General features: G+C 52.5%; 1 protein-coding gene across 1 annotated transcript in view; it reads left to right on the forward strand.

The window, feature by feature from the left end:
• The window catches only part of CCN4 (cellular communication network factor 4), a 37,545-nt gene extending 23,412 nt beyond the window's left edge, over positions 1-14,133 (forward strand). The window contains exons 3-5 of the mRNA XM_040626066.1: positions 4,634-4,894; positions 8,170-8,354; positions 10,031-14,133. Coding sequence (XP_040482000.1) covers positions 4,634-4,894; positions 8,170-8,354; positions 10,031-10,330 — 746 coding nt within the window. The 3' untranslated portion in view covers positions 10,331-14,133. The remainder of the gene's footprint in view (positions 1-4,633; positions 4,895-8,169; positions 8,355-10,030) is intronic.
• Positions 14,134-14,562: the final 429 nt, after the last annotated feature.

A 14,562-nucleotide genomic window follows, 5' to 3' on the forward strand; every position in this document is an offset into this window, starting at 1 on the left:
ACACTTGCCAGTCATATAGGTTTGCAGACACTAGAATAAACAAAGTTAAATAAATATACGGAATTTCTGAGAGGTTTTAAATGTTCATGTCCACTGTAAAATTCCGAAATGGGAGATACAAGAAGCCCTTGGTTTTGAAACTTATTTGCACAAGGAATTGTTTTGTCCAGGTAGATTTTTACCACTCACCCACCCCAACACACACATGCACACTCACAGATACACCGCATGCACGTGTGCGTGCACACATACACACAAACACACAACTCGCTAGTGTTCCACAACACATCTTCCTAGAAATGCTGCCATGGTGTCTGAGTTCAGGAGACCCTACGGCAAGAAAGAGGCGCAGCCAGGGTCTGATGGCCATAGAGAGGAAGGAACCTTGGGGCCAGGAGGGGAAAGAGAAAAAAGAGTCCCACGGACAATCTTGTGGTAAATGGTCAATTCAACCATTGGATGGTCCTCAAGACAGGTTAAACCTGTCCTTGGAGATGTGCATGTAACTAGGCCGAGACAAGACAGGTCATAAGAATGAGCAGTCACAACAGCGACACATGTAACTTAGAGAAAGGTGGAATTATGGCAAATAGTGAACGCAAGCTTTGGCTACCAGAAGTCACTTCTCCTGGCCACCAGCCACCCATGACCAGGCAAAAAAGTGAGCTTGGTCTTGTCCATTCTGCTCAGTTTTCAAGAGAATCCAAAAGTCCAGATTTGTGTATGGTTTATAAATGTTGGCAATACATTCCAAAAAATTTTTTTTCAAAACATTTTGTGGGCCAAACTAAACACTTCTATGGGCAAAGAGTGACCTCTGAATTACACTCTTTGGCTATTTTGGTTGTACAAACATTACTCTGCGTTGAATACAGCTGGGCTAGGCCTGGGAGCAGTGTGGTTTGCTGGAAGGATCATGCAATTTACAGGCAGACAGACCTGGGTTTTGAATTCTGGCTCTGCCATTTGCCGGCTACGTGACCTTGGGCACATCACATAAGGAGCTTGATCAAACCCACGTCACGCAGTTGTTGAGAATAAACAAGGGACTGCATTACAGCCTCAAATGGGACCCGCTGTTCTGGGTCATTGTTTTACTTGCTTTGTTTTAACTTTCCCTTGTAGAAATTATTGCAGCTTTGTCCACGGTCAATCTCAGAGGAGAAAGCAGGTCTCCTTCCAGGCTCAGACTCCCCAGTGTAAAGAGTGAAGGAGTAGACAGCTCACGCATGGTCCTTAGTGATAGACAATCTAAGTTCGAATCCCAGTGCCATCACTAATATGGTGACCTTGGGCAAACTACTTAACTTTTTAAGTGTCAGTTTTATCATCAAACAAATGTGACACATAATACCTACTTAGTTGGGTGGGTGGGATGTCAAGAACCTGACACGTGATAGGAGCCCAATATAGATGAGGGCTCACCCCACCTCCCTTCCATCCATCCATCCATCCATCCATCCATCCATCCATCCATCCCTCCATCCACTGACTCATTCACCCAGTTATGAATAGGTGGGTGATAATGCAACAGTTGGCTTACAACAAGGCGTACCTGCTGTCCTTGCTCCCATGCAGCTGACAGTCCATTAGGGGAGGGTGAGGGAAGTGAAAGTCTGGATGGTGGAGACAGGGATTTGAGCTTCTACAGGTCCTTCAGTAAGAGAAAGGCTCACCACTCCATGCCTGTACTTGCAAGCCTGAGATTAGATAGGAGGTGGTGAGCTTCACCAGGAGTCGGTCCTTTCATTAGTTCAAAAGTGAATGGGGAGGGGGCATTAGAGCCTGCTGTGGGCCCAGCCACCATACATATCATGCACCCTACTCCAGCTCTAGCCGATAGTGGGCAGTTGCTCAGGGCCACTAGCACCACCACTGTCCCCCACCTGCCCCAAATTCCCAGCAAACTGGGAGCAGCTTTTGGAAGCAGTGGTTCCCGATCTTGGTAGTAAAGTGGATTCACCTGGGGAGCTTTAAAAAATAGCAAAGGCCAGGGGTGCCTGGGTGGCTCAGTCGTTAAGCGTCTGCATTTGGTTCAGGGCGTGATCGCACAGTCCTGGGATCGAGCCCCCATCAGGCTCCTCCGCTGGGAGCCTGCTTCTTCCTGTCCCACTCCCCCTGCCTGTGTTCCCTCTCTCGCTGCCTGTCTTTCTCTCTGTCAAATAAATAAAAATAAAATCTTTAAAAAAATATATTAAAGACCAGGGACACCTGGGTGGCTCAGTCAGTTAAGAGTCTGCCTTCGCCTTGGGTCATGATCCCAGGGTCCAGGGATCAAATCCCGTATCCGGCTCCCTGTTCAGAGGAGAGCCTGCTTCTCTCTCTGCCTGCCGCTCCCCCTGCTTGTGCTCTCTCTCTCTCTCTGATAAATAAATAAATAAATAAAATCTTAAAAAATATATCAAAGTCCAAAAAAATAACAAAAATACCAAGTCCTGGGTCCACCTCCATATTCTGGGGCACGGTGTGGCCATCAGAGTTTTTGAAAGACCCCAGGTGGTACCACTGTGCTGGGGGCTCCCAAGCATCCAGTCCTGCTTGTCCATCCAACATTCCCACATGGGGGCAGAGACCAGGCTCCAGCACACTCCCTCCCTCTCAACCAGCGTGCACACACACGCGCACGCACGTGTGCTCACACCTTCCCAGAGCAAGGGCGTGGTGGTGGGGGGTGACTCAGAACAAAAGGATGAGTAATTCACCCAGTGCTTCCTCGGCTTTGTTTTGGTTTGGTTGGTTTTTTTCTAACTTCCCTCCTTTACTGGTATCTGGTGGAAGGAAATGGGCTGAGGAATCAGATCCCCAGGGACGGAGGTGCAGCTCTGTCCTTCACCAGCTGGGTGACCTTGAGCTGATGAATCACTCGACCTCCCTGTCTGCCAAATGAGGAAAAGAAAACTCTGGTCGTGAAGTCACTGGGAGAACCGAATGAGATAACACATCAGAAAGTGCCGGGCACAAGATCAGATGGCCAGTGAGCGGGAGCGCCTTTCCTTTCTGTGCCTCCTCCCTGCCCCATCCCCTCCCAGGAAAACAGCAGGCACGCCAGCAATCCCATAGGCTGAGACTCTGCGCCCAGCTGTGTGGCCTTCGGCATGTGACTTAACTTCACTGAGACTCAGTTTTGCTGTATGTGAAAATGGGGTGGTGTTTCCTTATAGGATGAAGTCAGCAACGCATGGGAGTCTGGCATAGAGCAGGTCCGGTGACCAAGAACAAAGACCGTGCTTAGGAACCCTTCATTCCTGTTAGATACTGGGATTATTAGTATCAATGCCCACTTGCCAGGCAAATTTGGGTGATCGGCAGGAGCGATGGACAGACTGTGGATTCCAAACCAGCCCTCCTCCGGTGGGCACCCTTGCTGCCTGGGAGCCCTCTGCCTGTGTTTCCAGACACTGTCCTCAACGCAAGACATGGCATCCAGGGGGCAGCGCTGACGGGCCCAGCAGCCCCAGATCCTTCCCACCCTCCAGGCTTCTTTAACCCCATCTCATGTCTAATGAAGACCTCTTGAGGCCACTCACTCCAAAGCCAGCTGCTCTGAAGACAGAGCATCCATCTCTCCCCAGCCAGGGCTCACGTCATAGGACTGGGAGTCCACTCCTGACTCCTCTCCTCGGCTCCTTACGTCTCATCTGGCAGCTGTTGCTTCCAAACTCACCCAGAGGCTGAGCGCCCCTCAGGGCTCCCGGCCCCTCCAGGGTGCAAACGCGGCCACTTCTCGCCTGGATCACAGGGGTGGCCTTCTGACTCTGTCCTTACTCCTTGTTCTGTGCAGCACCCCCTGTGCTCTTGCGAAGCACGGGTCAACAGTTAACTTACGGAGCACACACCGTGTGTTAGGTGCTAGCCCTTTTGTGTCTTCCTCTGAGCCACCAAGGAAACCCTCTCTCACCTCATCTCCGGCTGTCCCCCAACCTCCCAGGCCTGCTCCCCCTCCATACCAGTGCCCCTAACTTCCTTACCTCCTTCCACCTTTGCTGAAGCAACATCACCCCGGTGAGGAGCCCGCCTTAATCAGCAACTGCCCCCCCCCCCCAGAGCCGCCCCTCCTCTTCGCTGTTCTCCCTGGCGCGGGTCCCCTTCAACAGTCTGTCTGATCTGTTTGTCTTTCCTACAGCACACCCACTGCACCGGAAGCTCAATGAAGGCATGGTTTTGTCCTCTTTGCTCACTTAATTTCCAGTGCCTAGAACCTTCCATAAATACATGCATTGAATGAGTGGAATCTTTGTTCCAAAGCGTTCTGATTGGTTTTACACTTGGCCCCTCAGAACCATGGTCCTAGAGGTGTTTGTGAGTCCTCGGCTCCATGCCATGTGCCAGGGGTGGGACCGGACGGGTGGCATAGGTTCCAACCCCGACCAGGCTCTATCTTCTCACCACCGCCAGCCTGGCCCCTCGAGGTCCCTTGATGGCTGGTGGCTGAGCTGCACCCCACGCTCCCTCACTGCCTCTGCTCAAGTCTCCCCACACTCCTGGGGGCCTGGATGGCCCCTGCTTGGTCCTACGGGACCGCCGGCCCCCATGGGGGGCGCTCCCTGGGGGCGGGGCCAGGTCCAGAGGGCGGCAGTGTCCCCGCAGGGGCGTGGTGCCCAGCCGGCCTGACCCGAGCACGCTGTGTTTGCAGAGGTGGTCGGCGTGGGCTGCGTCCTGGACGGGGTGCGCTACACCAACGGCCAGTCCTTCCAGCCCAACTGCAAGTACAACTGCACCTGCGTGGACGGCGCCGTGGGCTGCACACCCCTGTGCCTGCGCGTGCGCCCCCCGCGCCTCTGGTGCCGTCGTCCCCGGAGGGTGAGCGTCCCCGGCCGCTGCTGTCAGCAGTGGGTGTGCGACCATGACGCCAGGAGGCCGCGCAAGACAGCGCAGCGCCACACTGGCACCCTAGGTGGGTGCGGGGCATGGGGGGATGAGGCGGGGGAGAGGAGGGCAGGGCCCTGACCTCCTGTGATCGGCACTCAGGTGCAATGAGTCCCAGTCCCGAGACTACCACCCACTAGCTGTGTGACCTTGGCCAAGCCCCCTGTCTTCTGGGACCCTATTTCTCCATCTGTCCCAACTGTTCTATGAGGTCCTCCCAACATAAAATGAGGAAGAGATTTATAAAGAGCAAAGTCAGATCCATGGGATTCATTGTTATCCTATTTAAGAGATTAGACTGGGGAGTGGAGGTGTAGGAAGGGTGGGTGTGCAGGCACCTGAGGAGGAGAAGGAGGGAGACAAGGTGTAAGGGCGGGAGAGGAAGTAGTGGCTTCTCTTCACTATGGAGAATAGGTGGACAGGTGAGGCTGCAGGTAAACCGGGCCAGAGGAAGCCCTGGAAAGGGAGGACAGGGACAGGCCCATTTGTTTTACCACTGCTTACTGGATAGCCCAGTGCCAGCCACTAGCAGGTCCCAACTCGATGCTCGTCATATGGATGGATGGGTGGACGGATACGTGGATGGATGGATGGATGGATGGATGGATGGATGGATGGATGGACAGATAGGTGGGTGATGGATGGATGGATGGATGGATGGGCAGATGGATGGGTGGGTGGATGGATGGGCCACTGAGGATCTGATCTAGGGCAGTGGAAGTAGAGGTGGCAAGGAAGGGACAGATGTGAGAGGCACTGCGTGAGGAGTAAGACTGAGGCCATGGCATCAATCCATTGCATGGACTGAAGGAGAGAGCGGGGTAGACAGCGACTCTCAGAGCTCATTATGACCTGGAGAGAAAATGAGAGGAGCACACTGAAGATGAAGGAGATCTGCACTGTTTGAAACAGCTTGAGTTTGAGGCTGGCAATGCCCAGAGGAGTTCTAAGGGTACTGGAAACTTAAAAAAATATCATAAGTGCGTGAGACTGCTCAGGGAGACTCTGCAGAGCAGGGTTTCTCAGCCTTGGTACAGACAACATCTCGAACCAGAGAAGACTTTGTGGGGAGGGCTGCCCAGTGCGTGGTGGGATGTTTAGCGGCACCTGGCTTCTATCCGCTAGATGCCAGGAGCAGCTGTCCCCCAAGTAGCAACAACCCCAAATACGTCCAGACATTGCCATTTGTACCCTGCGGGACCCAATCATCCGGAGGAGAACCACAACTGTGGTCCTGGAAATACCACCATTTAAGGGAGGGAGAGAAAAAAGCTGAGAAAGACGAATTCAAGAGGTGGGACAGAAACAGAAGAAAGAGGTTTTGCAGAAGCCAAGTAAAGGTGTTTCAGAGAACACACTGGAAAGCTGGGGATGCAAGGGAACCAGCCCAGGCAATGGAGACCCGCCCCCAGGCTGTGTGCCCCCAGTGGCTCTGGCTGGACCAGAGAAGAGGGCAGTCCTGCCCCTCCCCGCTGTTCAGGGGTGCACAGCTTCTCCGGAGGGTCTTGGGGTAGCTCCCAGGGGCTGAGCCATCCTCATGAAGAAGCCATCCCATGTCCATGGAGGAGGTGGCAGGGGAGACTCTGTCCCTAGCAGGCCCACCACAGCCCCCAACTGGCAGAGCCACACAAGGGTCACAGGGGGTGGGGCAGTGGCTGTCTGCCCATTGTATGTGGCCCAGTGACCTCGTTCTGACCCAGTACAAGCAGGGCCCCTGGCCACTCCTGGGTGACCCAGAAACCAAAGCCCTTTTATCCTCCTAGGCAAATCCCTCCCTCCGCCTGTCTCCCTCCTCCGTGCTCACACCCTGGCTCATCCCAGCCCCACTCTCCTCTGTCCTCAGACGCTTCTCCTTGTTTTCTTCCCTCTCTCAAAGCTCCCCTCTCTCACACACAGGCATTCCTGCTTTCATCCAGCTCTGTCCCCTGCACACCTGTGAACTTGGAGGAGTTGGGTATCCAGCACTGCCCCTTCCCCTTCCTCCTTCCTTCTGACCCTATTAGGTGTCTCTTCTTTCCTGCTTTGCTCTTTCCCCCTCTCTGCCCCTCCCACATTCTTTTATTCCTTTCCTTCCCCCCTCCCATTCTCCCCCCCAAACCACGCTCTCTCCCCTTCTTTCCCCCTCCCTCCCCCTCTCCTCTGCCCTACCATCTGGCTCTCCTCATCTCCCCCTCTGTCTGTCCCTTTCTCTGCTTCCCGGGAGTGCCCGCCTGCCTGTGTGCGCGCCTGCCTGTGTGCGCGTGGCGTGTATGTGTGTCAGGGCTGGGCTGGCGTCCTCTTCACGCCCTCCTCTTGTGTATCCTGCGCCATCTTTCTGTGGGATCTCTCCTGGGTCTTCCTGGCTTTTTACCTGCCTCTGCCTCTGGCTCCACCCATGTTTCCATCACTCAGAGAACACTGGAGGGCTTACCGCATTCAAGATGCTGGGACGCGGACGTTAACAGAGCCATCCAAGACTTGGTGTTTAGTTGAGAGTCAAGAAACCACACAAGCTCACGGTTACTGAGCCAGGGATGGCTTCTGGCTTTCATATGTGTGAACCCATCTTTTCAGTCCACAGCCCTGGAAAGGAGAGGCTATTGTTAACTCCCCCTTGCAGGTGGGGAGACTGAGGCATGGAGGCGGGGGCTATCAGAAGTTGCCCAGCTACTAAGCGGTTGTGCTCAGAGTTGAACCAAGCAATGTGGCTCTGAAGTCTGTGTGTGTCCTTACCCACTATGCCCTCGGTGTCACCCAGATTAGATACCAGAGACTAGGTCATAGACACTCCCTCTGATTTTCTCCAAAGAAACTTGACCTCAGCTCAGCTTCCCACGAATCCTTGCTTGCTGTCCCCTGCCCCTACTCCGATGATCTCTGTGCCAGGGCAGGGATAATATCTTTCATTCTTCAAATCCCAGCACCTTGCAGATGCCTGATACATACTCAATAAATGGATCCTGTCATGGTCACACCAGCTGTGGAAGGCAGATATTTTGTTCCAGTGAGGACACTGAGGCTCAGAGGGAATTATCTGGAACCATACAGCTTATAGGTGGTCGAGTAGGATTTGCACTCTGGTCCCCCTGTCTGTAAAGATGGTCTTTCCTTCAGAGAAGTATAGGAACTCAGGACAGGTCCTCCTCTCCCTGGGGACTCATGCTGGTAAGAAGCCGACTTGCCCGTTTTGGGGTAGAGGGGAGACAGTCTGCCCTCCTCCCCTTGGAGCTTTAGGGTCCCTGCCTCTGTGCTGATGGTGAGGGAAAGTGGCTGACAGCGGCTGGAAACTCACGGGGGTTTGGTCCCTGTCCTCAACGGCTACAGGTGAGGCCGAGCCCTGGCACAGGAACTGCCTTGTCTACACTAGCCCCTGGAGCCCCTGCTCCACCACCTGTGGCCTGGGGGTCTCTACTCGCATCTCCAACGTCAACAGCCACTGCTGGCCCGAGCAAGAGAGTCGTCTCTGCAACCTGCGGCCCTGTGACGTGGACATCCATCCGCACATCAAGGTCAGGCCACCTTCCGGGGAGGGGGGAGGGGGGGTAGGCGTGTTGGACTTACAGACAGACAGACAAGCCTGCTTCAAGCCTGGCTCCTGAACCCCCTCGTGGGGGCCATTTGTGAAATGGGAAGAAGGGGTCTCCTGTGGTGATGCTGAGGGACCCTCGCTGACCACAGCTCCCCTTCTGCTTCTGTCCCAGCCCTCAGCCACCAGCACGGGCATGACAGTCGCCACGCAGGGAAGCTGGGGAGCTCAAAACAGGGCTCAGGACAGCGGGGGTCAAGTGCCCGTTTACTGCTCGCCGCACATGACGGCGGCTGCTGTCCACACCCCAGGCCCCTCATCGGTAAAACACGGGGTTGGCCTCGGACATCTCCAGCTTGGACAGTCTAGGATCATTAAAACAAAGGATCCAGGATAGAGGAGGTCATGGCAGTTAGACATGGGTCTGACTTGTGTCTCTCAAGGCCTCCCTGCTTCTGTCTTCGGACTGGTCTTCTGCCTTGCGCAGAAAAGAAAAAAGAAAAGAAAAGAGAAACTCATCACTCACTCCATTTTTGGAGCAGATGATTTCTTGGGGTTGCCGAGGAGAGGGGTGCCCGGTGAACAAGGCAGCTCAGCTTCCCACGAGCCCTCGCCTGCTGTCCCCTGCCCCTACTTCGATGATCTCTGCGCCAGCCGGCTGGATCCTGCCACCTCGTCCTTCTCCTTCTTCCCTTCTCTCTCCTTCACCCTCTCTGATCCATGGCCTCGGCCATGCCGGCCTTCGTATTCTTGGTGCTCGGCGCGCAGTAGGTACTCAGCGGATGTGGCTTCGCTGAGAGCATGGATGGAAAAGCTACCAGCAGCAGGAGAAACAGGAGCAAAGGTCCTAAGCTGGGTGAATGGCCGGGACACTCGAGGTAGAAGGGGGTCTACCCCAAAGCCACCTTAAGTCCTTGCTGTTGGCTCATGCTTCCCACCCAACTTTGGCTTTGTAATTATGAACCTCGGAGGGCTCCTCGAACTGTGTAAGCCTCAGGCCCCACGGAGCCTGGCTCTGCTCTACCCCCAGTTCCGGGAGGTGCCGTACATAGTAGAGCCACTCCTGCAATGCGCTTAGTGAGTGCCTACTGTGTACCAGACACAGACTTGGACTGTAGGGTCCCAGAAAGGGCCCTGTTCTTGACTGGCCCACAACCCAGTGGAGAGACAGAGTGAGTTCTAGGGAACACACTCTGGTCGAACAGGGTATGTGAGGAGGGTGTGTGTGAGAGGCTGAGGGGGCAGATGGAGGAGGAACAGGTTAGGGGAAAGGGCATCCCCCAATCATGGAGCCCCGTGACGGCTCTGCTACTCACGAGCTGGGACGCTGGGTGAACTGAAGAAGTGACACGGGCATTCTGTGTTGGTAAAACTGTGACGGAGTCCTGGGCATTGGCGAGGCAGAAAGGTAGGCAAGGTAGGCAAGAGGACATTGCGGGGTGTAAAGAACCACCGGTGAGGTCCGCAGCTAGTCCTGCGTCATGTGGCTGGGTCTCGCTGTGCTTGGGGAGGGTCTTCCCAGCTTGAAGAGGCCGCCAACAGGAAGGACAGGTGGGGCGGTCCCTCACGGTGAGTGCGGAGGGAGAACTGAGAGCTTGGAGGGAGGAACGTGGCTGTTCGTCCTCTGAGCACCCCAACCGAAGCCTCCTTTTCCTGCAGGAAGGGAAGAAGTGTTTGGCCGTGTACCAGCCAGAGGCACCCATGAACTTCACTCTCGCGGGCTGCATCAGCACGCGCTCCTATCGGCCGAAGTACTGCGGGGTCTGCACGGACAGCAGGTGCTGCAACCCCTACAAGTCCAAGACCATCGACGTCTCCTTCCAGTGTCCCGATGGGCCTGGCTTCTCCCGCCAGGTCCTATGGATTAATGCTTGCTTCTGCAACCTGAGTTGTAGGAACCCCAATGATATCTTCGCTGACTTAGAATCCTACCCTGACTTCTCAGAAATTGCCAATTAGGCAGGCACAAAACATGGGGCTTGGGGCCTGGTCCCATGTTTGCAAAGCAGCCAGCCCTCTGAGGCCCACAGTTGAGCCTTCTTTGTCCACCTCCCACTGACTTCTAACTATCCTGATCCAGAACCTTGGCCCCCCCTCCTGTCTCCAACCACCCGAATGACCCACTAGGGTGCTGCTCGGGCTCAGACGATGAGTCCCTCTCCTTGGCAGCATGCTGCCTACACTCCAGAGAAAGTGCCGTTCTCCACCGATTCTGGACCAAACCCAAGCTTGTCCAAGTCACCAGAAGTCTTGCTGGATCTTGCCGGAGTCCTGAGGAGCAGAGTCAGCGAGGCATCATTCAGAAGGACAGATGGGATTTAGGGCACTGGAACAGTCTATCATCTGGGCCCTGCCAAGGGGCACGCTAATAGACAGTTCTGACCGTAGCACACCCAAGTTTCTCTGATTCCAAAGATTTGGACACCCTAAGGTCACCAAATATTTGCCAAGTGAGGTGAACGGTTTTGATCTTTAATGGAAAATTGTGTTCATTAACCCAGGCTTTGTGGAGGTTAAGTCCCTCTTCATCCCTGCCCTGTAAAGGGTACAAATTGGGTCCATTTCGGTCAGAAATGCAATTTGATAACTTTCATTCTTATTCATGGGCAAAGGCTCCAGTCAATACTGCAGGGTCAGAGCAGGGTCAGCCAGTTTTCAGAAGAAGTGACGGACCCTGGCTTGAACGTGGTGCTGACCCACAGGACACAGGGCAGCTGGCCAGGTCCACTGCGCGTCCAGACCCCGTCCCTGCTTGGGGGCTCATGGGAGTTGGAGGAGCCCCTGTGATGACCCCTGTGACCCCTGAGAGTGGCATCCTGGAACATTCTTCTGCTCTTGCGGAGCCCTGGGAGACCCAGCTGACGTCCGGGCCAGACCCACTTGAAATAACTGGCACGGTTCCAGTCTGTATGTGGGTCAAACCAAGAAGTGAATCTACTTGGCATCAGCCTGGGGCAGCAGGGCCGGGTCACATCCTGGGCGCAGGATACCTCTCTTTCTGCCATAGTAACCCCTTCCAGAGACTTCGGGTCTGTTGACCCAAACAACCCAGTTCTGGTGTGAAGACAGAGGCTTACCAGTTGTTCAGAAACAGAAATACATTTTACAGGGATTAAAAGCCAAAAAGGGGGTGGGAGCTTAAAAAGAACGAGGCTATTATTTATCTTATTAGTAGAATATAAATATTTACTGTCACAGTTCTTTCATTTAGTACCTTTTGTGTACCAGACCTAGTTCTCAGGGCTATATCCACATTAGCTTGTGCAGAAGCTTTGTAATCATGCGGAAAAGTCCCATTATCATTTCCGTTCTTACAAATGTGAAATGGAAGGTCAGAGAGGTATGGAGCCTTGACCAAGGTCACCCAGCTGGTGAGTGGAGGGCCGGGAATTCTAACCCAAGTCCGGCTGACTTTCTAACCCACATTGTTGCCCCTACGCTTAGAGCTTCCAAAGGTGTCGAGCAGGAAAATATGTCGGCATCACTGACTTCACGCTCTCATTTTTCACTCTTTCTACTGTGTCTCTGGCTCCTTTCCCAAGAGAAGAGTATCTGACTTTCAGATAATGTAGGTGCCTGAGCAACCAAAAATGTATGGGCTAGACAAAAACCCACGATCCCCTACCGATCCCCCCCCCCCGAATCAGAAGCAGCTCTCATCGTGCATTTAAAAGATGATTCTGTGTACCCAATGCTGAGGATGAGGGAATTCTGGGTGGTGTGCAGAGGGATTCTGGGGGAGGACAAAAGGACTGGGAAGGTGCCCTCCTGAATGTGACCTTCCACGAGCTTGGCCCAGTCCGAGCCATACAGTGGGGCTTATCATGTATTTGATGAATAAAAGAAACTATGTATGTTTCCCTACTTTTACTCAGAGGCTCTCTTCTTCCAAAGGTACGTGCCAATCTAATTTTCATCAGCCAAATCTTATTTTAAGTGCCATAGGGAAAGAGACATTTAATATTTAAAGAAATGTATATTTTTATTGAAAAAAAGTAATTCTTGTGCAAAGAGCATTCACCCTACGAATAGGTTCTCCTGTAAGCCCATGTGTGGATCTATGTTGGATTTTCTCGGAGTGAAATCTATAAATTATGAGGACCGGATGACAGCTAACCACATTTGAAATTCAGCAGAAACCCAAGAGCTATGTTCTTAATGCGTCTGCATCCCAATTTGGGAAAATGAGCAAAGCTTCCAAGATCCTAGGAAGACAGGTTGGAGGAATCTGGGATTACCCTGGGACTGAGTGGGCCAGAGTGGCCCCAGTTGGTATTTGTTTTGAGAAAGGAACCTGTCCTATGCAGGGAAAGCCTCCGCTCCATGTTTTAAAGTCACGGGGAAGGAGGTTTGGGACCAAAGTAAGGAAGATCTTTCTAGCAACCACAATCACTCTGCCTTGGTGCTACCTACTTTCATAACAGTTAGGAATAATAATCACAATGCAAAAATGTCCCTTTATTGAAAGCTTACGAGGTGCCACCCCCTTTGCTAGCTTTTAAATTATCTTACTAATGATCTCGACAATTGTGAGTAAGCCTCTTGTCCCTGTTTTATACATGAAAAGTTTGAGACTCAAAGAGGCTGAGAAGTCAGCCAAAACAAGTAGGAGCCCAAATCCCTGCTTAGTCAACCGGGCCTTGCTCTGGGGGGCCTCCAGGCGGAGCCTGATGACCCCCGGCAGAGTGTGTCATTGGCAGGGTATCCAGGAGATGAGATAGATGGTCTCTCCGGCCCTTTGTGACGCCACGTTCCGGGCCGAGGGGAGGATACGCTAAGAATTTGTTAACCTTTGAAGAAATTCACATTAGTGCTTAGAGGGAATTTCTCAGGCGTGCTTAGGTGATGAGAGAGAGGAAACCTACATTCACCAAACCACTGGTTCTTGCTAAACCTCTATCCTCGGCACTTGGGGAGCACCCCTGAGTGCCAGGCCGGGGCTAGGTGCTTCACTGCATACCTTATTTAATCCTCATAGCAAACCTATGAGATATGGCATTATAATCATTTCTCCGTTTTAGAGATAAGACACTGGGGCTCCTAGAGGTTGTTATTTGTTCAGTGTCTTACCAGCTAGTGAACTGCGGACCAGGATTGCAACCCAGAGTCGGTCTCACACCCGAGCCGTCTTTCCTGACACTCAGCCCAGTTAGCCTGCCCCCCAATTCAAATGCTACAAGAGAGGCTTTACTGACAGCTGGACAGTAATTGCAATGTTAATTTCAAAGTGATTCAGAGAGTAAAGAAAGTAGAGTCGAATGATATGAACCATCTGATAGAATCTCATTAACATTGTACTGTGTTAGAGATAATGGGGAAGCAATGTAGCCCCTGACTATTATATTGAATTAGGTCACTGCTTTTTTAAAGACTTATCTTGACCCGAAGTAACTGCCGTAAGCCTGCACAGCTGGGACTCATGAACGGTCAGAATGGTCACCTGTGTATTTCTGCACATACACGTGTGTGTGTGTGTGTGCGTGCGTGCGTGTCTCTATATCTATTTTCAGACTGTGACTTCATATTTAAGTATCCTTTCGCCATTTTTGCAAGTGACTAAAAAATACAAGAGAAGGAATGTCTTGGAATTTCCCAATAGAGGACAAGCAGCACTTGGGCAATCTGTCACGTTTTACAACATTCCTCATTTTTCTCATGATTTGTGTAGCATAGCATGTGTTTGTTCAATGTGAAGGATTTTCATTGCTCAAATTCCCCGTTTATGCTTTTCTTCTTAAAGCAATAAATCATCAGCAAAATCACTTCCTGGATTTGGTGGATTTTCTTGTACGTTCAGTTACGATGCGCAACGACAGAGTGTAGAGTACGTTCAGTAAATGTGCAGATGGTGCAAAGTAGGTCCCAGATATTTTATGTATGGTAATAAAAATAGTACAAGTTTGGAGATGGGCTCAGAAGGATGAGTTCTGGAATTCACAAAAGATCGGCACTACAAATGGGTCCAGGCTGGAAGACACCTCCCGTAAATATAAAAAGGAAACTTAAGCATTCATGCGTTTGTTCGTTCATTCACTGACTCATTTATTCCATGCCTTTCTGCATCTCCAACTAGGCTGGGGGTACCTTGAGGTCAGGGACTCTGACTGCATCCTCTGGGACTAGCACAGTGCGTGGCGCGTGTCAGGGACTGGGTAAGCAGGGGTTGGACGCATGGAGAGATGGATAGGGTG

This window comes from Ursus maritimus, unplaced genomic scaffold (genome assembly GCF_017311325.1).
Source record: "Ursus maritimus isolate PB19 unplaced genomic scaffold, ASM1731132v1 scaffold_9, whole genome shotgun sequence".
In the NCBI taxonomy this organism is placed as follows: Eukaryota; Metazoa; Chordata; class Mammalia; order Carnivora; family Ursidae; genus Ursus; species Ursus maritimus.